This window comes from Platalea leucorodia (assembly GCF_965183815.1).
Source record: "Platalea leucorodia genome assembly, chromosome: 2".
Lineage (NCBI taxonomy): Eukaryota > Metazoa > Chordata > Aves > Pelecaniformes > Threskiornithidae > Platalea > Platalea leucorodia.
The window spans coordinates 91,535,473-91,559,188 of NC_138824.1; the positions used below are offsets into that span (position 1 = coordinate 91,535,473).

The window sequence follows — 23,716 nt, forward strand, 5'->3', positions numbered from 1 at the left end:
ATTCATCATTGATGTGTCATCTTGATAATGATCCTCATTGTCAGTGGCATAGACTTGAGGGCACAGTCTTTATTTTACATAGCTCCCATTGATAAGTAATTAGATATGAACAGTAGACATCTCACAAAACCTAAATTAAGTAGAACTACCTCAATAGGAACAATGACGCAATGATTTCCACACACAACAGGTCTTAGCTACTGTGCTTTGATACAGTAGATTTTTTTCAAGCTCTTAAATGCCTGGATTTGTTTACAATTATATTACAATTACATAACTTCTGTAAGACAATGAAATGTAAAGGTAAAGAACAGATACAGCAAGAATGAGGCTGACCATACTGGCAGCCCTGCCAGTGCCACTGAATCAGAGTCTATTTGGCAACATCCAATTAAAATATTCACTCTACTATGGATTCTCAGTTTAAATTCATTAAAATGAATCATACATTAGGTATTATCATCTATGAATTGCTCTGATAAAAAACAAGCATTAAGAGGTACTATGAACATATTCAAAATTAAGTTATCAGTTCTTCTGGGTTAAAAAGTAGAAAAACATTTGAGATGTTTCAAGTACCAAAACAAATCTCCAAAGCACTGAATTTAAAGAACAAATCCATTTTAAAAGCTCCTTCCATTATCACGATTTTATTTGACATCTATTCCATGTGTATTTTGCAGAAGGCAACACTACACTCCCACTCATTCCAAGGCAGGGGAGGCAGCAGGGAAAAGGGTCATAAATAGGTGTGAAATCAAGCTTACAGGGGGAGGGGGAGAGAAATCACAAAACTAAGAAGGGTATGTTTTATTAGAGGCAGTGTAATTTGGGCAAGGGGAGGGCTTGGGAGGGAGTAAGCAAGGAGCTTACAAAGCCCATTGCAGTCTCTGCTGTCACAGGGCTGCTGTGCTGAATGACTGCTGAGACTTGCTATTCATTTCCTCATGACATTTTCCTTCATGTCAACAAGTAGGTCAGTTATACAGTTAGTGGATATAAAAGAATTAACTCCAGTGGAGAACTTTATTTCACCCTTCTTTCAGTTGTTTTCTCCATGGCTGAGATTAGACTTCAGAGGTGCAGTAATAAGTAATTGGGAGGGAGTGGGTATAAAACAGCTTTGACAGGAAGAATCCCATAAATGAGCCATCACAAGTTTCAGCCACTTGTACACAGTATCACAACTTGCTGCTCCACATAGATTTCACTCATGATTATAAGTGATTCAAAGGGAGTAACAGACTAGAGTGATATAAAGTACTTTCTGAAAGAAAAGCCAACTGCAACACATCTCATGGCATTGAGAGCCCAACACCTGTGTCTGAATGGACAGATATACTCCAGCTAGGATCATAGTCTAGAGGGAAACACCAATTTCAGATTTTTATAGACCAGAAAGGGCTTTTGCCAGACTAATTCAAAGTGACTTGTACAGAGGCTTAGGACACAAGCAGTCTTTGGAGCTTTCACAATTTAATAATTCCCTTTAACAGTATTTTAAACTCTCCTCCTATTGATCCTACCTCTAAGATCCAGTACTGAGTATGCAAAAATCAGAAGCAGAGAGGCATAACCTTAAGAGTCTCATGGATGCACGTGACCACACACTTCAAACCAAAAATACATAACCTAGCAATCAAATGCAAGTGAAAAGGCCATCATCGCCAGCCAGCCTGAGAACAAGTGCCATCACTCAGGGCAAGCAGCAGCTACCACACATAAAAGTGCATTATAGGTAGCATTAAAGAAGATGGGGAGCAAGCAGGGATTTGTGAGGAGAGTTTACAGCACAGATGGTAAATCAAAAGGGATCCCCCCATTAGTCTCCCATGAGTCAGAGAGGTCCAGGGAAAGAAGCATTTGAGAAAGCACGTTTACAGGAAGACATACAGGACATGAACCTTGAAAAAGCAGCTGCTTACGAAAATTTATAGCCTAGAGAATTTCACTAGGTTGTAAATTACATTCTTCATGAGATTCAATTGTGCACATATGTATGCAAGATTAAGAGTCACAATGCAAATATACTCCTGTGTATGTATGCTAACTTATATGTGCCCCATTGAGTCTGCAGATTTAATACTCTGCTGCAAAGCTTATGAAGTCTACAATCCCGTTAGCAAGCTTCAGAAAGAGCTTGCAAGCTAGAAACTTAGATATCTATTATCCGATCATTTTATAGAATACATTTGCTCTTCCTTAGATAAGCACCTTCCAGTCCTCCTGTTATGTTACAACATATATGCAGCTGCTTTAAACAGATATTTAATGAAGTTATTCCTTGCAAAAGAATATCTGTTTGTTTACACTGCATTAAATATTTAAAAAACTTGTTATGGAAAAGCACTTAAAAGAAGTCTTTCTAAAGATGAATAGATTTTTTCATATCTTTTCTTCTTAACCTCCCCCAGCAAGAGCTATTAAAATTGGAACACTTATAGCGCTATGCTAGAGTATATATCTTGTAAGGGAATGCAGATAGGTGGATAATATAGCTGAAAAAAACCCCACAAAATTGTAAAGCAAACCCAAGACTAGGGAATCCTCCTTCCCTATACTAATAATCTTTATGCCTACACCACCTCCAGACAACACAGGCCATATCTGGCCATCAGTCAAAATCTGAACTTCACTCATGTAGGCCTCTGGGTAGGAAAGGGCTCCATCTCATCACCACCAGAAGTCAGGATACATGGGTTTAGGGTACAGCTAACTGGGTTTTAAATTACGGTACAAAACAAAAATAACCTGAATGAAGTTCTGATTAAAAACAAGGACAACAAAAATTCAACTCTACTACACAAAACAGAGTGATTCTCCTTTTCTTACCAACACAAGAGTCCTACTGCATTCCAGTCAATCCTTATGGATGCAGGAGCAGAATTTAACCTGAAGTATTTGGATCTCCCTTTAATAGCTTCCATCAGAGAATGGGCAAGTACACAAAAAGCTTAAGATATCACTTCCAACAGCTCTGAATTAAAGGGTTTTTTGTGGGGTTTTTTGTTTGTTTGTTTTAAAAAAAGGTAGCTTGACAGGATTTGCTACCTCATTGTAGCACTGACCATTAAAACTCTAATAGTTGTTCAAGTCTCATGCTTAGTGTGAATATATACAAACCTATAATATAGAAAGGGCCAAAAGTTCCAGTACATTCCCCAAAACATACTCTAAGGCTTTAAACACATATAAACCATCTGACAGTCCAAGAGTCTTGGATCTCTTTTGCTTAAAGGAATGGGCTCAAAAAGCTTCACTTGCAGCATGCCAACATTTTGACATTTACTCCACAAATCTCAACAAGAAAATATAACATTAAACATAAGTCTTTAAAAGCCTTCCCCTCTAATCAAATTACTTTCAAGCTTCAATTAAGATAAATAAGATTTCACTTACTGAAGAAGCTTTCATGAAGTATCAGCCCTTTATGATCTCAAAAAGGCCAATTACTCCTCAAGAGGCCAACCACAAGCACCATATACTGTTTATTTCTAAAATGAAGAAGTTCAATAGTTTACAATTTTCCATAGAGTTTCACTGTGCAAAACTTACATTTCCATTTTTTATACCACTGGAAAATTGCTACTGGAAGTGTATTGGTTTCTTCTGGTAATAACTATCCTGTGAAGCAATGGAGATCCAATTTTCCATGCTATGCAGTTATTTACATGATTTTTCACCTTTTTTAAACATCTCACTACTAGACAGGAGTTTGATTATCTAATTGGTATAGCTAGTTCAAGGATAATAAAGTGTCTTTTCAAGTAACTGGCCACCTTCAGGCATAGTAACTATAGGACAGGGGCTTGAACTTTTTTTATTCAAGATTTCCACATTATATGTAGCTATAGTTAGAAAATCTAGTTAGACAAGCAGTTAGCAATAGAGAGAAGACTTCATACTTTGTAAGTGGAGAGAGACACACACACAGGAAAATGACCAGAATTCTAATCCACATCCTTCACCATGCAACATTCTCCACAAACAATGTGTTGATTGAATACTAAACTCTTCAAGGCTACAGCAAGTTGATAACACCTACCACTAACTCGTTATATAACCATCTAAGTAGGATTAGCATCATAAGCTGCTGTGAAACTTGAGAGCAGGAGATGTGGTTCTGCAAATAAAATATTCATTTACAAAGACTTCTTAAACCAAGGTGGTTTATGTTCTTCAAATTTTTATACAATTAAATTACAGCTCCATACTCTTCTGTTGAAGATTGAGACAGTTTAGGCTAACATCCATTGCTGCAGTACCATCTGCACAATTTCTCCCCTTCTTTTTCTGGGGAGTCAGATGCAGGACTCTAGAAGTTTGTGTATTCTTTGGGTGTTACAGAGCAATCCATGATGCTACAACACCACGTCTTACACATGTACTTCAGAATTTTTCAACACCTTTTTCCAGCTTTAGTGACTTTTATAAAATCCACTTCTACTCTTGGAAAACATTCACTTTTTTGTTCCTGTGAACTACAGATTCCACAACCCTTACTCTACTCCTTCATATAACATTATTAAAATAATGAATATGTTGTGTAGTGAAGATGTCCAGGACACTTCTGTGTAGAACTGGACAGGACGCAAGCTTCTGCAGAACTGCTCGTGTTGTTCTTCAACTGAGATTGCTCCTTTCAGCCCAATCCCTCTTCCTCCCCCCAAAGGGTTTACTACTACTAACATTTGCCAGAGTATTTTTAAAGGACACATTCATAAGTCAGTCACTTTACCCCTGAAAGCATTACAAAAATTGTGCAAGGCTTAACTTCCAATCCTAAATATTGAAGTAAGACAAGCCCCCAAGTGCAGAGCTTTATCTATGGACAGAAGGCAAAGTAACAGACACTGATTGATCCTTATTTTTCAGCTCTACTAGTGTATAATGAGGGTGAGATTCTTCTTTCTTGTTCTACACAAAAAGCTGGGATTCAGTATAGCCAAATGATTTCAATGACAGGGCTTCAAAAAGGAAAAGAAAAAAAAACCCAGAAAATCTCACCAGGATAATGGTTTGCCTTACTGAAAGAAGGAGTCCATTTTCTGTGCTACCTTTTCCATGTTTCAGGACATGTTGTCTCCTCTAGAGTTTACTAGCCAGCTAGTTATTTATTGTATTGTACTACAAAATGCAGTAGAACTGTTAATGCATCTCTGATGTTGAGATGTACCAGTGGGGAAAAAAGCCACCAAAACACACGTGTGTTCCCAAAACACTATCCCAAGTGCTATTTTTTCTATTTCATAGAGAGGGAGAACAGGCTACAGGACTTGCCCAATCCACACTGGCAGACAAGAGCTAACCTGGGAAGAAGACCATAGATCCCAACACTCATCTGACTGCTGTTACCATCACACTTTCTGTCCAAGACATTCTTCTCAGTACAGAAACTTAGATCCAGGGGGATGCAAGAGGGAAGTGCTGCTAAAAAGAGGAAGCATCCAGAGGGAAAATGCTGCTAAAAAGCTTTGGATCTTCTCTCACATGCCTCAGTCTCCATTTCAGTATAGTACACGTCAGGGTTATACAGCTATATGTAAGATTTTTCCTAGTCTTGGTTGCTCTACTGACTGTCATGCAGAATCAGAGGGTGGGAAGAACACAGAAGCACATCCATCTCCCAAGGTACTCTCCTGGGCTGTGTCTTTCAGCCTTGTATGTTTTTTACACACAGGCACATGGATTTTTTTTGTAAATAAAGTATGGTCAAATTCAGGAAGCATTTATAATGCAGTCTCATACTCTAAGAGGACAGAGAACCTTTAACATAAATCTGTTTTTTCTATGGTTAACAAAGGATTCTATGGCAAAATGGAAACAAACTTCATCAGGAAGGAAAATATATATATTCTACACATTCTGCCAATAAACACAGTACTGACAAAGGACAACTTGCGTCTTGTGTAGGCACTCCCTCCTTCAACTCCACTGCTGCTTTGGTTTGTTAAGGTTGGACAAAAGAGGAAAAAGACAAGCTGAACTGGTACTCTATCTGTGTTACTATTGCAAATTTTCCTTTGAACTATGCTTGCGTTATAGCTGTATCATATTTTTGATAAAAGCATATACTGAGATAACTCAAAGACATTATAAAGCTATATCTCAGAATTACCTTTGTTAAGCAAAGAGGCATGGTCCAGTTGCTCTATCAGGAAATTGATGCCCTAGAATTCAAAATGTATTAATGGACCTAAGAACACAGGTAAACATGACCCTGACTAAAGGAAGATAAAACCTCTCTATTCTCCCCTGGTTTATGTTGTTGTTGTTTTGGGGAGGATTTTTTTTTTTAACTTGTCAGTTATTATGTTTAAACTAGTATTTGACCTCTTTACTCTTCAAAACACCAAAATATCAATTCTAATTAAGACACATTCCTATGAAAGAAAGCTATGGATATTAACTATTAGAAGACACTAATTTTCTCCTAAAATAAGAAAATAAAGCTCTCTTAACCAAGAGCCTACTTTAGTTATTGCTTTGAAACATATACTTGAATATAACAGGATTATATTAAATCACAGATCACTGGATTTTATTCCTTTGGTGGGGGGGAGGGGGATCTTAAACAGATATGCTGATCAGTGGAGTCAGTAAAAATATATTCACTTCACAGAACACTGGAGTTTGGAACCCTACTCCAAGCATCATGGGCAAGACAACGTGTAGGATAGACTATGTGCTATGAAACAACTCAAAATTAACTCATAAGCATTACTTGAGTACCGGTGCTATATTTTAGGAGTGAGTGATTGTATGGCATTGCCAGTAAAATTTCCTGAATTGAGATAGAAACTCAGCATTCAAATAATACAAATACAAATGTCAAATACAAAACTCTTCATTATATAAACTTGAGCTGGTTCATTACTAAACATCAAGCATGTTTCCTATGTAAAAAAAGAAATACATTTCACACACGTGCATTTTCTACTGATTTTGATAATTGACTCTGAAGTCTTTTGGTTCATGCTTGAATGGACTACCTTTGAACAAATATATGCATTGAAGAAACAGCTGAATTTAGTTTTCTTAAGTTCTTATGAACAGCAAGAAGTGGATAAACTTCCCATCAGGGCAGGGGGGAAGAAACAAATCAAATCCCATGCATAATTATACCTAGAAAACTCACAGCTTTTGTTGCCTTCCAGTGTATTCAGGCTTATGTACTTTGTTCATCACATTAAATAAGCTGCATACTCACTGAAGGCAAGCCAATGCAATTTCTGGTTCACAACCACCCTGTAAAGGGATATCCTCATTCCAGTCACACTCATGTCTGTATGGAATGTCTGAAGTTAGTTCTTACACAGGTAACCTCTTATAAAAAAAGCAGGTTTAATTCCAGTGCCAGTTTTAGGATCTGATTGGATTTAAATGATTTGGCACTTGGAGTTCCGAAAACAAAAATACACCAAGTTGCTCTTTACTTTGACAAGTGTTCTGTAAACTGCTGCCAGCAGCATTCTAATTGAATTACATGAAAATATTTAATTAGGAATCTGAAAGTGAAATTAAACTTTTCTTTTTCTTCCCCAGTGAGCATATGTATAAATCATACATACCTGAGACACAGGAGAGAACTACATAGTCCTTTCCATCCATTCACTGTCAATTAATTTAGATTTTTACATGTTATACTTTTCACAAGTTTTCTACCTGTCTAGGTAGAAGCACATAGTATACACTAGTTCTAGTAGTATTTAGCAGTTATAGCTTCAGAACTTTTTTTAAACTAATACAGCACTCCAACAATAGCACTATCTGCCAGACATTCATGGTGTTACATACAAGGAATACATTTGTTTATTTTAAGTCTTCATCTCTCCTTTATTAACAGTGCTCTGGCAAGGAACTTCTGCCAGAGCATTTGCAACAAAAAAGCAAGCCTTTCACTTCTCTACTAGAATCCCACTTATAGAATACTCAACCACCCACTACTTTCAATCACTTGGGTACTACTACATCCTGTACTTTCTTTTATGATATAATACTGTTCACATGGTATTCCATTTGCAGAAGTGCCATCAGCTACCATCATGCTGGTTTTGGGACATGGTCTAGCAACTAGGGCTAATATGTCAAGCGCCCAGCCTACAGTTCAGACTGTTGGTAGCCACACCATGCAAGAGCAATCTGTGCTGAAGTTGTAACTTTACTTGTAAGCATTGTTAACTTCAGTGAGTTGCATCAAGTTCTGACAGGACCCTCAACTCCATATGATGGAGCTGTAAGTCAGGCTCTGGGGTACACAGCAGTGGCACCTGAGCCCTGGAGGCAGGTGCACCTGCTGAAGCATCCTCTGAAGTCAGAGGAAAGCCTGCTCAACAGATTAGGCTCAGTCAGACTGTGAATGTGAGGTCAAGTTGAATTTGATCAGAGAATAGTCATCCACATTTGAAATACAATGCAGGTTCATGTTGCTCCGTTACAAGTAGATTAACAGTAGTTAAACAACACTGCTAAGTCAGAGCTGCAACATATCATACCGCTATGGCCAGGAAACTCAATTAGCCTTTCTCTCACAGTCTGGGAGGCAAAGAGAGGATATCTGTTTGTTGGGGTGTTTTTTTTGTTTTGTTCTGGTTTTTTTTTTTTTTTTTTTTTTTTTTTTTAACACACTTACAACCTGAAGGTTTTCAGGGATTTTCTGTAGACCTATATTGAGTGTTCCCCATCAGTCTCTGTTATAGCATGTACTGGCAAGTAATCCAAAGCTTAGCTGAAGCTGGGCTCCCCATTCCACGGCTGCAATTCTTGGTGAGCTTTACTTTTCTTAAATAACTTTTTCAATAACAAATGTTTTTTTCAGTTTCAGATATAATTAAGAATGCTTCTTTCCACCAGCTGTAAGAGGTACTCACAAAAGACAAAGCCTGAGTTTTAAATATCATATCTCTCTAGTTTGATTGACGTATAGCCTTATCTGTTTAGGATGCTAGAAGGTATAACATTTTGGAACAAGGAGCATTAGGGTCATCTTTCATAATGAAGTTGGGATTTCAGTGTTTATACAGATTCATACTTCAAAAACATCCCCTTTCATTATTATAACATATATAATGAATAATTTGCAATACAATTTCAGGAAGTGAATAGTTTAAAACTCAGAAGTATTTTTCAAATTACAACAGCTACAAGAGATGAAAACAGTTAATATCATTAAGCAGAAATAATTGTTTTAAAAAGCCTAGACACAAAAATACAGTGCTTTCACAAAACTTAAGCTCTGGAGCTTTTAAAATACTCTAGATTTGCAGAAGCTTTAAACTCTTCCTGGTGAGTGCTTATGTTTTGAATATGAATTAGTTGTTTGACTGCAGTAGTCATGTGTCTATGCACTGTACCTTCTCTTCTTTCCCACAACAGATGATTGAAATCCTGACATATCACATCACTAAGAACTTTCCAGCAGAAAATTTTACATAAGTCTAAATGAGTCAGTCAGGGAATTTTTTTTTTTTTTTTTTAGAACCAATTTCTAAGGGGGGAGGGGGGCGCCACACTAAAAACCTACTGTAGCTGATTTTTCCCCAAAGTATCCTGAGGGAGCTTGTATTAAGAGTTGAAAGAATGGAACTGGCTTTGGTATTCCATTCCCAGTTGCTAATTTATTATCTGGAAGAAGTCACATGAGCCTTGAAAGAAATCTTGATGAAAAGGGATCTGTCTCAGCTGCATGGGGTTTAATTGACTTCTCAGTCTTGCAAGAAGAATGCATTAGTATTATCTATGCCTCTGTTTAACCATCAGCCAAATGGCAATCATAGTGATGAATTAATTTTCTACACTGCCATGCAAATCATAACCTCACACTCCTTTTTGGACTCATTTCTGTGTAGCAGGACACATGGTAGAAACCCATAAGACCACAATTCTAGACAAGATCATATGGGATAGCTCAGTGGGAAGGGAGAAGACTGCCTAAGGGCCATCACATTTACCCATCTGGTTGTATTCAAACAAACAGTTCTCATTCTTTTTCCCCAAGGGGGTAGGGGAAGTTTAGCAACTTCTACTGTAGGACTTTATATCCAATTAGTACTCAGTGTTTCCTTTAATTATCTCTAATGAAGCAAATACTCTTCAATTACTTTCGGAGTGTGGAAGCACAGGAGCCTACCTCAACAGAAGCAGCCTCAGGTTATATCCACGTTGCACAGCTCAGATCAAGCCAGCATGCAGATACTGAGCAAGTAGCATATTTCAGTGCAGTGTTACCAGGCCTCAACCTGTAGCTCTTTTCTGCACTACTGGTAATCTTCACAGCTATGAAAAATCAACAAAGAACCCAGCAATCAACCCAGAGGACAGGGCATCTTCCAATACTACTGCCATTATTGCTTTTGCTGGCCATCAACATCATAAACAGGAAGGGAAAAAAATATGACTGTATTAACATAAATTTAGCAAGTCCGAGATGGATTGGGAAGCAGACCAGAAAGTTTTTTCACACAGTAGAAGTGTTCTTCACCCATCTGTTGGGTGCAGGAACCCATGGGGAAAGAATCCCAACCAAGTAGTTAAGTCTTATGCAGATTCACAGGATTTTCACAGCACTGCCGTTTCAGTCAAGCTGGAAACAAGCAGTAACCAGTGAGACTTTTCCAAAGTTGCAAGGTTATGAAGTTATCATTTTTTAAATCCCCACAACTTGATTTCCACAACAACCAGAAATCTTTCTGAGGTGGCAGCTAGCATTCAGCTGAAGAATTTAATATTTTGCAAGTGCACATTGCCAATCCTTAGTTATTTCCCTCTAGTGTTCAGCAAAACATTACACTTCAGATAAAAGGGGAAAGATCACACGAAGCCTAATTGAATTAGCCTAATTATTGTGGGTGGAAAAAGCAACATAAAACCAAAAGTGCTGTATAGAAGATTTTGTTTTCCCAGTTGCTAGTTTTTTTTCCAGGAACATATGTGCTTACTGTGATGCTAGATAGTTTAAAGAGAGGATGCCCCTAGAACTGTAAGGCACACTTGGGACTAAAGAAACAGGTTTAGGTCATAGACATAACAGATTTGCACTTCACACTTTAAAGGCAGCCTGCAAGGCTGAAGACAGTTCATGAAGATGTTTTGCAGCAGATGTGGGCCATCAAGAACAAAAATACTATTGAATATAAATTTATTAAACAACCTTTATTATGCTAGCCTACTTCTACTGATCTTATGACTTAAGGTTGAAATGTCATATTAATCCATTTGTAAGCAGTTTGATAAATTCCAAACATCAAAATAACAAGTTTGCCTTGGCATTAGAGAAAAGTGAAAAGGGCAGACTCCATCATCTAGCAAAAAGTTAACGTCACAAAGTCATGAAATCATAGCTAAATAACAGTTTCACTTCAATGATTGCTTGTTAATATACTGCCTCAAGATAAAAGTCAGATATTATTTCCTAAAATATGCCTTGCCTTTTGAATAAAATAATTCCAGACATTCTTTGCAGCAAGTTTATTTGGGGCCACAGCTCATCCAGAAGTTTTCACTAATTCACATTCCTTACAGCTCCTCCTCCCATCCATCATTATCTTAACTCAGGTAGAACACTAAGTTTGGGGAAAGTCTGCTTTACATTTTCTTTTTTTCCATTTTCTCCTTGTACAAGGTGGAAATGAAAATTGCTAGGTAGGACAAACGTCCTAAATAATTTGATAAGAGTGCACTTCCTGTTTGATAAGGACCATGTACACTGACTGAACAAGAGGTACAAAGAGCTTTTGCAAGCTACAAACAAAATATAAACTTGCTTTAGTTACTGTGTATTTCTTAACTAATTTCTTTTCTTGTTTGGAAGACTGATTGAATTGTAAACTAGTGTATTATCTGCCTAATAAACAGATTGATATTTAAAAACGATGATCCAAACTATGGCTTCAATATCCAAGCCAAAGTGCACTTTAGAAGCAGCCCAGGAACCACTTCCAAGACTTTATGCAGATAATACTATTTACGGTATCTGACTGCATGCTGCAGCATAACTCAATCACATTGTGCTCTTGATATCAATCACATAGGATAAGGACAGCATAAAACTAACCTTGAAATTCAGTACAGTACTTTTGCTAGATTACACAAAACAGCACATTGCCCACCAAGCTCCAGAAGTAAGAGGTGGGGTTTTACTTAAAGTAGTTACATAGATTCAGCTACAGATGGAGCACCACACATGCAGACGTTGGTACATGGTAGGAGATAGCTTAGCTTTCACAAGGAAGACATTCATACTTCAAAGTTACTTAATGCCAGGGTATTTCCTCCCCCCCCCCCCCGCCCCCCGCAGTGATGACCACAAACAAGTCACCACTTCATTCAAGTCAGTGATGATTCCTACCTTAAAAAGGGAGAGACAAAAGAAGTGTTGAATTGAGTTCTCTCAATTTGAGACTCAAACTGCAGGAGACCTTTAATGAAAATAAATCCATTACCTTTCATGTCCAACAAGTCTTACAGCTAATCACAAGATATGGGTAGGTATCCACAGGATAGAATCAGTTGTAGTACACATAAAAGAACCCACATATCTGCACTTAACTAGCTAAAGTGCTAATTGTTTACAGGTGTTGCAGTTCTACAGCCAGTTTAAGAAACCTATAGTGTTTCATTAGATTTACATTTGAAATATCAGAAATTTTAGCATACAAAAATATCGGTGCCAAAGCAACAGTATACAGAAGGTAGGCAATTAAAAACCAGATATTTAAAGAGCAAGATATTAAATTTAATACCTTAAATAATCTGTTGTTTAAATGACCTTTTGCCATTGAAATAAAAATGCTCATTTTTGAGCAGAGACTACCACTTAACAGGAGTTAAGTTTTGGGACATTTTGGTAATGGTTCTCAGAGTGATCTTCCTCTGCTCCAGTTCTGTTCAGACTGAAACAACTGAGTACTACCAGAAGCTGCAAGTGATCAGTACTTCTGACCATACCAGACCCCATGCTTTTTAAATGCATAAATAGGGAAAAAAAGAAATCCACTTAACTATCCAAAAGTCAATTTTTCAGCCTACAGAGTAAGGCATCCACTATACCAAGATAAGGAGATTACATGGTGCACGGTTAGATTCTACTTCTGATAAAAAGAAATAAAGCCTGTCAAGTATAATAGAAATAATGGAAATGCCTCAAAATAAGAGAAAAGCAAAAAAAGCTAGAAACTTAATTCCATCAAGAGAAGCATAAATAATCTAATTTTATTTGGACAAAAAAAAAAGAGTACAATAGTTTAAAGCACAGGATGAAGTCCTGAACTCAGCAAAATCATTTTTGTTTCAGTGATGAAATTCTTTTACACATCTAAACCACATACTTAAAAAATACCTCCTACAAGACACCTTTACAGGCTGCAATTGTAAACATTATCAGAAACTTCTAGTTTCACCATATCCCAACTTTCAGGCTAAAATCAGCAGTTCATTCTGCTTATTAGATCCAGCAAATCTATGTCCTGCAGTGGGATTAACAAGAACAGGAGAATATTGCTACTGTATCACTAGTGGCTTTTGTCCTACAATTGCTTTGCATGCTACAAGTGTCCCACAAAGCCATGACTGAACAGGCAAGGCCAGGAATTACTCTGAACAGTTTATATCCACGTTTTAATTCTGTTTCATTCAGATTTATCAGCATAGTTTTTTTCTTTAAGTGATATGAAAGTATACCCATCCAAAACCAAATTTTGTACGTAAAAATATTTATGTATAAATAAATACATAAGATATTTATTTTTACACATGCATGAGCTTTAGGACCATGGACCCTCTACTTTCCCCTCAAACAGTGACTTGGCTCAGCCCCTAAAGCCGTTTTGGACAAAATCCACAGTTCTTCCCACACACAGCACTTTCAGGAATAGAGATATCACATACAAGTCTCCCTTTGGTGCAAAGCACTAGTCGTGATTCATCAGAGCCAAATCTCTACCTTCAGCAGCCATGAAGGTATTTCTTTTATTTTTGAAGGGGATCCAACTCTTTTGGTAGCAATACCACACCAGCATGCCACTAAAGCTCAGACAGATTCAGCAGAGATATCACTTATCTTCTCACCCAGAAGCACTCCGTGAATGCCATTTCAACACACTGACAATGAGCAGCACGCGCATTCGGGCATGGTGAACACTGTCCCAGCGCCCTGGCATGATTACATCATGGTGATCAGCACAGCAAAGCTGTTCTGGCAGACAAGGTTCCCCTGATCAGCAAGTTACTACACCTCAGATACAGCATATACACTTTGTTATAAAGAACCATTTGTCAATTCATTTGTTTTCCCATCAGACATACTGCTAACATTCACCAGGCATCGTGTGGAGGGGGAGTGTGACATGTGCTTCAGCCAAACAGGCAGAGCGCATCCCATGCTGTTCCCTCTGCACTGACAAACCCATGGAACTCTGTCAGGTCTCCAGATGCTTGAGGGAGAAAGGGAGAAGCACCCACTCAAGTTATCCAGTTTGGGATATGTACTAACAGCTCTAGTCACCTACAGTTTCCACACTAATGAAGTTGGGTGAACAATGTGGAGAAAGAAGGGAGAAGAACCTCTATATGTCTATTTAACTATCTGTATCACCACTGTATATTGTATCTATACCTTTTAATGGCAAAAGGAAACCAAGTGCCCAGAATATATACTTGTTTAACACTGCTTAGTGCCAATTCTTAACATTTGTTATTCTGTATGAAGACCAGAACAGTTGACTTCCAGTCAAAACCTTAAGTCATGCAATTTAGCAGAAGGAAATGTGGAGATGATAGAGTCCTTACTCACAAACCCCAAACCACATCAAATCATTCTTCTAAGCAAAGTCATCATGTCATAATAGCAGCTTGCTCCAGATCTACATAATTTTGTGCTAGAAGTTAAGAACAAATGAGGTCTTAAGCCCTTTTTCTAAAGGCTGCATATGAACTGAAGAAATTAGAGGGCTTTTTGTTGCTAATCGATTACAATTACTAAGCTCTGCAACAGTAATAATAAAATCTAAATCTTCATTAAATTGATGAGACAGTACTTACGGCATGGAGATCTTTGTTGTTGTTGTTGCACAAAACCACTCTCAGCTTTGAGTTATACTTGTATTGGTTTCTAAAACAATTCTTCTTTTAACGTAGCAAGCATCCAAATGCATTTGAGACTTGATGGTGGTATTTTACTGTATAGCCAGGAAAGAAATTCTGGGCAATGGAAACCACATGTTCTTCAGAGAAATTAAATCAAAGATAGGTTTTATTAAGTTCTGCAACATCCATTTCCCCAAGCATGGTCTCCATGTGTTCAACAAGCATGACATCAAGTACAACACATTAAAGATCCACACTTACTAGACTGGCATGTTTGATAATTGTTTGGGAAGTGACTGCAACTTGTAACATGTTCACATTTGCAGTTGTTTTCCACTATCTTTTTGCTAATACTAACTTAACAACTGTCTGGATCAATCTTAGCCCACTAACCTTGAGATCCAGATGGATTCTGGTTTAGCACTGATATTTTAAGAATTGCCTGCACCCACACACAGGACAAAGGAAGGATGCTCAGCCTAAGTCTCACACCAGCAAGGAGCAGGGTGATCCATCGAGTCTGGGGAATGCCCAGTTCAGATGGCAAGCATTGAACTGAAGAGCCAGGTAGCAAAATGTTCTTCTATTAAGAGAAGGTTCACAAATGAATACTATTATGGCCAGAAGGGACCCTGAGACAGATGACTGGACTGATGATTTATGACAGGCTCTTAAGTATTGAGTCCAGTAACTTGCATTTGGATAAAGCTCAACTTAAAGTACCATGTGCTGGCTCAAACACCTCTAGAGATGCTGGATGTATCCCCAGAGGTTAACCATCTTCCCTGCTCAAGATATCACATGCTTTAATATGAATTTGTTAGCTTTCACTTTTCCCTTCTTGTTGTGCCTTCCCCTGCTAGGCCTTCAGCACCCGGTATTTTCTGCCCATGAATATACTCATGAAAAGTAATAAAGTCACTTCTATAACTTCTCAGAAAAAGATTAAAAAATTACTAGCTGAGCTCCATAGAGCTCCAAAAACTGACTGGATCTCAGTTTTTGTGGATTTTTTTAAATACATTCCACATACTAGAATCAGCCATGCCATACACAAGAGTCAAAAATAACTTTCCTACACCTATTTTCCTACGTCATTACATTAAAAGCACATGCTGAATGGAGCCCCTGCAGTGACCACTAAATTCTTCTCCGGTACAGTCCCTCTCTCTGGCAGCACAGCTTACATTCCTCACTCCGAAGCATTTCATTTGCATGAATCTTCTTCGAACACCCAGGCAACCCAAGCCATTCCATATGAGTGGAAGTGAAAAATGATGAGTTAGTGTTGGAACTATATCTATCCCCATGGAGATGCAACAGGGATAACCCAATTCCATTACAATTCCCCAACAGCAACTTTTGCAGTACAACAGTTTTGGGTCTTTTAAACAATTTGCTATTTTATTGCTAGTACTATTTTCTTTTTGTATTGTAATATACTGCAAGAAATTACTTTATCAAGAGAATTTGTTAACAGAAAGAGTATTTGGCAGAGCCTGCTTTCCCTTAAATTGTACTAACAAGCTTTAATTTTAAGATTTTATTTTGTCTTTACATGAAGTGAATCCTCATAACTTTTTCCAATTATTTTACCTAGAATAGACAGCAGGATGCCCAGATTAATGCTATCTGCATCAGCCCATTCACCTTATTAAAATATTGGTGCTCTCAGCTTTTGAATAAGACCTCAAAAAATAGGAGCATAGAGTATTTTTATATGGCAAGTACCTCAACATACTCTACTGTATCTTTTCTCTAGCTTCATGAGAAGGCAAAACCTGTGCCTACCAGAGGTCAAGTTTTGTATCCAGGAGGGCAAAAATTCCCTCCACACCATGCCAGCAAGCAGCAGACCCCTGAAGCATGGAATCAATATAAACGGAGTGAAAAACAACCATCTACTTTTAAAGCTCCTTCAGTATCTGATGCCCTAAATCTCCAAGGACTTACTGCGCTAGCTTCACTTTCAGTCACCAAGAGCTTCCCTACTGGATCACAAAATCCTTTCTGCAGGCCTGGAAAGTGCCTCCTGAGAATAATTTAGCCTCCTTACCATTACTACGTTGTTAAGGCCGCTGTGCCAGCGTTTCACTCCCAAGAAGCCCTCCTAAAACTTCCAATCCAAAATTGTTCAAGGTGAACACATGTTCAAACAAATGGAGCATCCCAACTCCAGAAATTTCTTACCCAGATAACGGGTTACAGAAAATCCCAAAACAAAATGAACCTATCCTCAGGCTTGCAAACACCATCTCATCAAGTTCTTCTCAGTTTACTTGTGCAAACAGCTGTGTTAATTTGTTATACATTATTTCTCCCAAAATCCGTAGTCAGATTTTAAGCAATGCATTTCAAAGTTAGATGATCACAATGAAAGATAAGCAGGAGTAAGAGATCACTGTGGGGTATATTGCTGGGGAAAAAAAAAGATATATCTGTGATGAATATCACTATGGAAATTGAATTTTCTCATCTCTTCAGGCTTATAAACATCTGGAACAATTCTATGATCCCTAAACTGATCCTGTTTCTTATTCATCATAGGGAATAGACCAGGGAATTGTGTCCAATTAAGAAGCACAAATGTTTTCTCCATGTCTACTGCTAACATCTAAACTCTAATACTACTTTATAGCAGGAAACTGGAAAAACATTTTAGAGTTATTTGAGATCTTACATTTATTATGACGCCATACGCCTAACATATTGCCACTGAAGTTGATTTGGAAACAGACTTCCCAAGGGAAACAGAGAATAAGGGATAATTAGGAAACACACAGGTAACATTTCTTGTTTAGCTTTTCAGAGTGTCTGTTCTCAATTATGATTTCTTAAAACAGGAAATCAAACTTAACATTCATAGTAGATACTAGCTATAAGAAAAAAAAAAAAGGAAGAAGGCACACTCCACTCAGAGTTGTAAACACCCAACAGTAAAGTTACTAACTACAACTTCACTTTCTGGAAATCACATGAACCTGAAGATATTATTTTTGTCAGCCTTCAAGTTCTCTCATCTCTAACCAGCAACTGCCCAGATACACAAACAGGACAGTTACACACAAACAGGACAACCCTTTAAATGAAAAGGGCTTTTCTTTGCATTGTACTCATCCTGCATTTTACACCCCTCAAACTGTGAGCTAAGTATGGAATAGGAAACATGTGCTGGTATAACAGGCAACACAACCAGCCTAACCAGGAATGACTATGGAGATAGCTCACCAGACACTTTTTTCTTTCAAATTCTCTTCACACTGCAGAAACTTGGATAACAGACCCAAAAGCAGGTTAAAAAAAAAAAAACACGCACACACAACACCTGAACAGCTCCTCAACCCCACCAGGGCAATACCCATCCTTTTAAATGCCAAACTGAAGGAGAACCAGCTAGTATGTGAAGTGCAGTAGGCTTCTAACATTAGAAGAAACACTTTACTACAGGAGCAAAAAATCTTCAACCCAGGAATTACACCACTGATACTTCAGTGGGAAAACACCAAATATTGCTGCAAGAGTGTCTTTACACTACTGGAGTAAAAACAACATTCACAAAACCTGTCACAGAAATTGTTAGTTCTGCTTAACAGCACCCCAACACTTTCAAAGTTAAGTTTCCCATAGCAGCTCTAGTTATTCCATAATACGTAGCAAGTATTCTGTTGCTGTTTCTTAAAACAAGTACAACACGGATTATTTTTAAAAAGTCATTTAACTGCGTAAGGGCACCATTATTTTAAGGCTTGTCTACCGGGCAAGCGCATACAGCCTCAAGAAGAGTTAATATAATTTGTAGCTCCACACGCACTTGTGCTGCAAATGAGTAAATGCTGAATGGTCTATAAATACCTTTACTACCACAGATTTGGTTTCTCTCCAGGGCTAAACGAAAAGAGCCCAGGCACCTGAAACTTTATCCTCTGGGATAACGCTACAGCTGCTTCCATTTACAGCTTTAACGACCTGCCCCGCTAACGCAAGCGGCACAGCCACCCTGCCCGTTTACCGCGGCCCAAGGCAGGGGACACCCGGGGCGGGGGGCGACGCTCGTGTGTGGAGAGGGGGACGCAAACGCCTCTCCTGTCACAGAGATGCGCGACCCGCCCAGCGAGCCGGCGGGCAAACCCCTTCTACGCTACACAGCGCAAGGAAAAGTTGAGCTAATAAAAATAAATTAAAAAAGAGCACTAAAAAAAAAAAAAAAAAAAAAAAGCGAACTGCCGCCCCCGCACTCCCCCGAGCCGCTCTACCGCGCTCCCCCCACCGGGGCCGCCCTCAGCCCGCCTCCCGCCGCCCCGACCCCCGCCCGCCCGGGGGAGGAGAGGAGCGGAGCGCGGAGCGACGCCTACCCGACCGGCTGCGGATGATGTCGCGGAACTCATCGGCGGCGGCTTCGTCCCCGCCGGCGGCGGCAGCAGCAGCGGGGCCGGGGCGTCCCGCCTCGGCCATGCCCGAGGAGCGCAGGGCTGGGGAGGGAGGGAGACAGACAGACGGCGGTGGGCGGGTGGGGGAGCCGGGACCAGGCCGGGACAGGTGCGGTGCTGACGCCCGCCCTGAAATAGCTCCGGGGCGTCGGCTCCGGCCCCCCCGCCCCCGCCCCGCGCGCGGTCGATGAGGAGCGGAGCAATTAGCGAGCAAATGGCCCCGGGCGGGGCAGGAATGACGGAGCGGCCCCCGCCGCACCGCCTGCGCGGTAGCGGGGGGGGAACGGGGACGAAGGCACCGCGTCGCTGTGGGGTGGAGGGGGGGTTCAACTTTTTTTTGGGGGGGGGACCCGCACGGCTGTACAGCGCTGCGCCCCCCCCCGCTCAGGCAGCGCTGGCCTCCGCGGAGGTTGGGAGGAATCCCCCGGCAGAGGGGTGCGCGGGTTTAGGGGAGCCGAGTCTCAGGGAATAAATGAAAAACGTGCCGGAGTTTGTCTTCTTCCCCCTCCTTGGAGGGGCGAAGGTCCTGCAGACCCGATCAGGCGGCACTGCCCGCGCCCCGGAGCAGCGCCCGGCTCCCCCGGCCCGGCTTCGAGGACAGGGCAGACCTCTGAAACCCCCTGAGCGATAGCGCATTGGTACCCGTAGGCTTGTCAAATCTTTCATCTGTTTTTAGCAAAAGAGGTCATGGAAAACATGTCTCCTTGCGTTTGATAGGGAAAAGGGATGGCTTAGTCCCCTGTCATCCCAGTCAAGGGACGAAGCGCTTCCCACTGGCATTGCTTCCTTGCACCCTCCCATTAAATGTCAATTTGGTCGGCTGTCCACGAGCCCACCGTTATTCCTTTCCCTTCAATTTTCTCTCCACACTGACATTCAGGACTTGCCTTTTCTGCTCAGTCTCCCTCACCTCACTGGGCCCCCAAGTAGCTTGCATCGCCTCATGGGGGACGCAACCAGGGACAAGAAATAAATGTGCTGGCGTGTATCTAAATGCCCGCTCTCCCTATAACAGAAATCCAAGCTCTTAAAAACTGTGCCTTTAAGTATGGACACTAAGAAGACAGATAATCACCTATTTTTATTTGTTACTTTATAGGACAACAATGTGGCATATTTAATACAAATTTAGCCTAACTGCTTCTCAGCTTTAACACCAATTCATAGATAATTCATAAACAGATACAGAGGGACAGAAAATTAAGGATAAGTTGTAGAAAGGATGTATGCTTCCCCTTGTACTTTGTGTAGATAAAGGACTTGAATCTCTTCGTGCATGCCAGAGTATATCAGAAGAAATGTACTTGTCTGAAGATAACAGAGTTAAATAGAATAAAACTGGTAAGAAAACCAGGTCAGAAACAATGAACAGCTAGAGGAAGACTTTTTATAGGCAGCAAGGCACATGCTGGTAATCAGATCCTGAGGAAAGGGGCTTGTCCCCATGTGAAGCAGTGGGGCACACCCTCCACACAGGTGGTGTCTCATGGCTCGGTTCCACCCTCTTGTTGTTCGTAAAGAGTCTTATGAGATGAAGTAGGTGGGAAGTTTTGCACGGTCTGATATTTCCAAAGGTATTTTTCAGCTTTGTTTGTGATGATCAGTGTTTATTACTCCAACAACGTGAGTGGGAAAAGAATGAAGTATTGCCAGCCTTAAATAATAAAAAAGCATTACTCAGACTCAGAAAAGGTATGAAATTGTCCTCTGATTATTCAGGGGAGAGATATCATATTTCTTTGTCCATATTCCCATTTTCAATTCCCTCTGGTCACCCCTGGTGTGTGCCAACTCTCACAAACTTCCAGTGATGCAATTTTGGCTCCCACCACAGGGGTTCTCGCTAGAAAACCTGACAGATCAAATTGCAGGCTGGGTTACAGCACTGCAGCTGGTGAGAAGAGCCTGTAGTTTCTCCTTCAATATCACCATTCTGTTTAATACCCAGTTATCGCCCACCCCCAAGTTTTTCCCAAGCTATCAGATAGATTCTCCCAGTCCCACAGCAATCCAGACATTCAGTAATTTGTGTCTGTCTTGTTTTCTTGACCTCTGCTTCTTATTTTTAAGTGGACTTTCTTTTTGCATTCTGGTGCTTTAGGGAAGACGGCAGTTTGCACGTCCCTTCCTCTCCCCCATAATATGCATAGCATTGCAGAATTTAAAATGGGATTCACGTATTACTCAACAGCTGATCCAGAGCCTCCCATACGTTGTCTATTCTGTCTTTAAAACCCACATGGGGAGATGGTATAGCTACTTCCCTCTTCTTATTCCAGCTCATCTTCTGTCTGTTCCTGAGGGCAAAATGGAGGGAAGATAATTTTGCTTCTTTATGGCCAAGTTCTGATCACAGTTCTTCCATAAGAAAAATGGAAGGCAATCAGGACAGAGACGAAAATTTCGTGACTGACACTTCTGTCACTCCAGACTGCCTGTATCAGTAGCCAAAATCTCATTACTGTAATTTGACGACAGTAGGAGCACTATCTTAACTAAATGCTGAATCTGTTCTACTTTGTTTTACAGACCCAGCAAGACTGTATGCAGAACTTCAATGCTAGAAGTCTTAACAGATTTGGTTAACTTTATGAGCAGGCATAGTCCCTTAGTGTTCAGTACCTGAGGTTTTTGGGCTAAGTAAGAAATCTGCATCCCAGTTCTGCAAACACTAGCTGATACACCCATATATATATACACACACACACGCACATGTATATATGTTTGCAGCACTGTTGTTAATTAAGTTCTGAGAGTCTCCAGTAAGAATTCCCCATTTTCTGCAGTATTTTACATGGTGTTTGTTATCATTCTGCTTATGGGTCTTGTTTCCACATAAACAGAATTCTGGTTTGAGACAGAGCAGGTCTCCAGGAAGCTAATCTAATCGCAAAACTTTCTTAAGTATTTAAACTTCAAACTCCAAATCAAGGTAAGACACTAGAGCAGCATATATTACATTCTTTCAATAGTTATTCCGTAATGTTAATAACAGAAAAAAAATATTTTAATACACTCTTTCCCAGAACAATTATTCTAATCATGAAGAGGTTTTTCTACTGAGGCCCCTAAATGTTACAGTAAATGTCTTTGTCACGTCACAACAGCCAAACAGTGAAGAGATTGGTTTGCGATGCTTTGTCTGATCATACGCATCCAAAATCCTTCTTACTGATTTGAGCAAGAGTACATGTGTGTTTTAAGCTCAGATGCAGAGCGAGGCTCTTAGAAGATCACGTTGACACCTGTAGTGCTGCAGAACCTACATTCAACACACTCTGTAAATTCTGAAAAACGTTATGTCTTTAAACCTTAATTGAAACTACCATTTCCAAAACTTAGGAACATACTGTGTGTTTAAAAAAAAAGACAAAAATAATCTGTTGATTTTGATAGCCAATGTTCGACATGTAACTTTGACAATCTTGCTCTTTGGGCATACCTATGTGTGTGCGTGTGCGTGTACGTGCATGTACTTATGTGTATGTATGTACATGTGTATATATATGTAGCATGTACTTTGTTTGTTACTTAAGGATGAGGAGAATGTGTTCAGGATCAATGACGTTAAACACTAACTGGCAACTCTTGCTAGTCCATTCGTGTTCCAGAAAGCAAGTTTCACTTAGTTTATAGTCACCCATGGAAAACATCTTATCCTGTGTTTGTAATGTATGCTATTAAAACTATTTGATTAGTTGTTTGTCAAAAGCTGGGGCTGGTTAATTCAAATAGCAGGGAGGCCTTCCATTAGATATTACGTTTTAGGATGAACAATATATTTTAATGTCATATTTGAAGATTACTAAAAGCCCACTTCAGCAAACTATTGGCTTAATAATAGACTCTAAAATATGCTTAGAGTCTGAGGTTAGCAGTCCTGGGTGACAGATTATCTATCCTTACAGGCATATCTATGCTTTGATTCCACTTAAATATACTGATTTTTTTTAGTTGTGTGTTCAAAGGCAGACTTGTTTCTAGTCATGTTGAGGCAGCTGCTTATTGTCAACTACAAGTTGGAACAAGCATTTGCATGTTCAGAATTAGACTTTATCTACCATTTTCATTAATATATGCAACATAATAAATATTAAAATATGACCAAAATCTTATATGGGAAGAAATCCTGACTTTCAGGTTGGTAATTGTATCCCTTGTCAAGAAAGGTCCAAGAAGTTAGGAGAAAATTTAACATTCTGGATTAT

At 39.6% G+C, this 23,716-nt stretch overlaps 1 protein-coding gene across 2 annotated transcripts in view; it reads right to left on the bottom strand.

The window, feature by feature from the left end:
• DMD (dystrophin) overlaps positions 1 to 19,533 on the bottom strand; it is a gene marked incomplete at both ends in the record, with an annotated part of 1,307,865 nt that extends 1,288,332 nt beyond the window's left edge. For both annotated transcript variants that reach the window (XM_082303865.1, XM_082303861.1), the window contains one exon: positions 19,434 to 19,533. In XM_082303865.1, the coding sequence (XP_082159991.1) occupies positions 19,434 to 19,533 (100 nt within the window). The remainder of the gene's footprint in view (positions 1 to 19,433) is intronic.
• Positions 19,534 to 23,716: the final 4,183 nt, after the last annotated feature.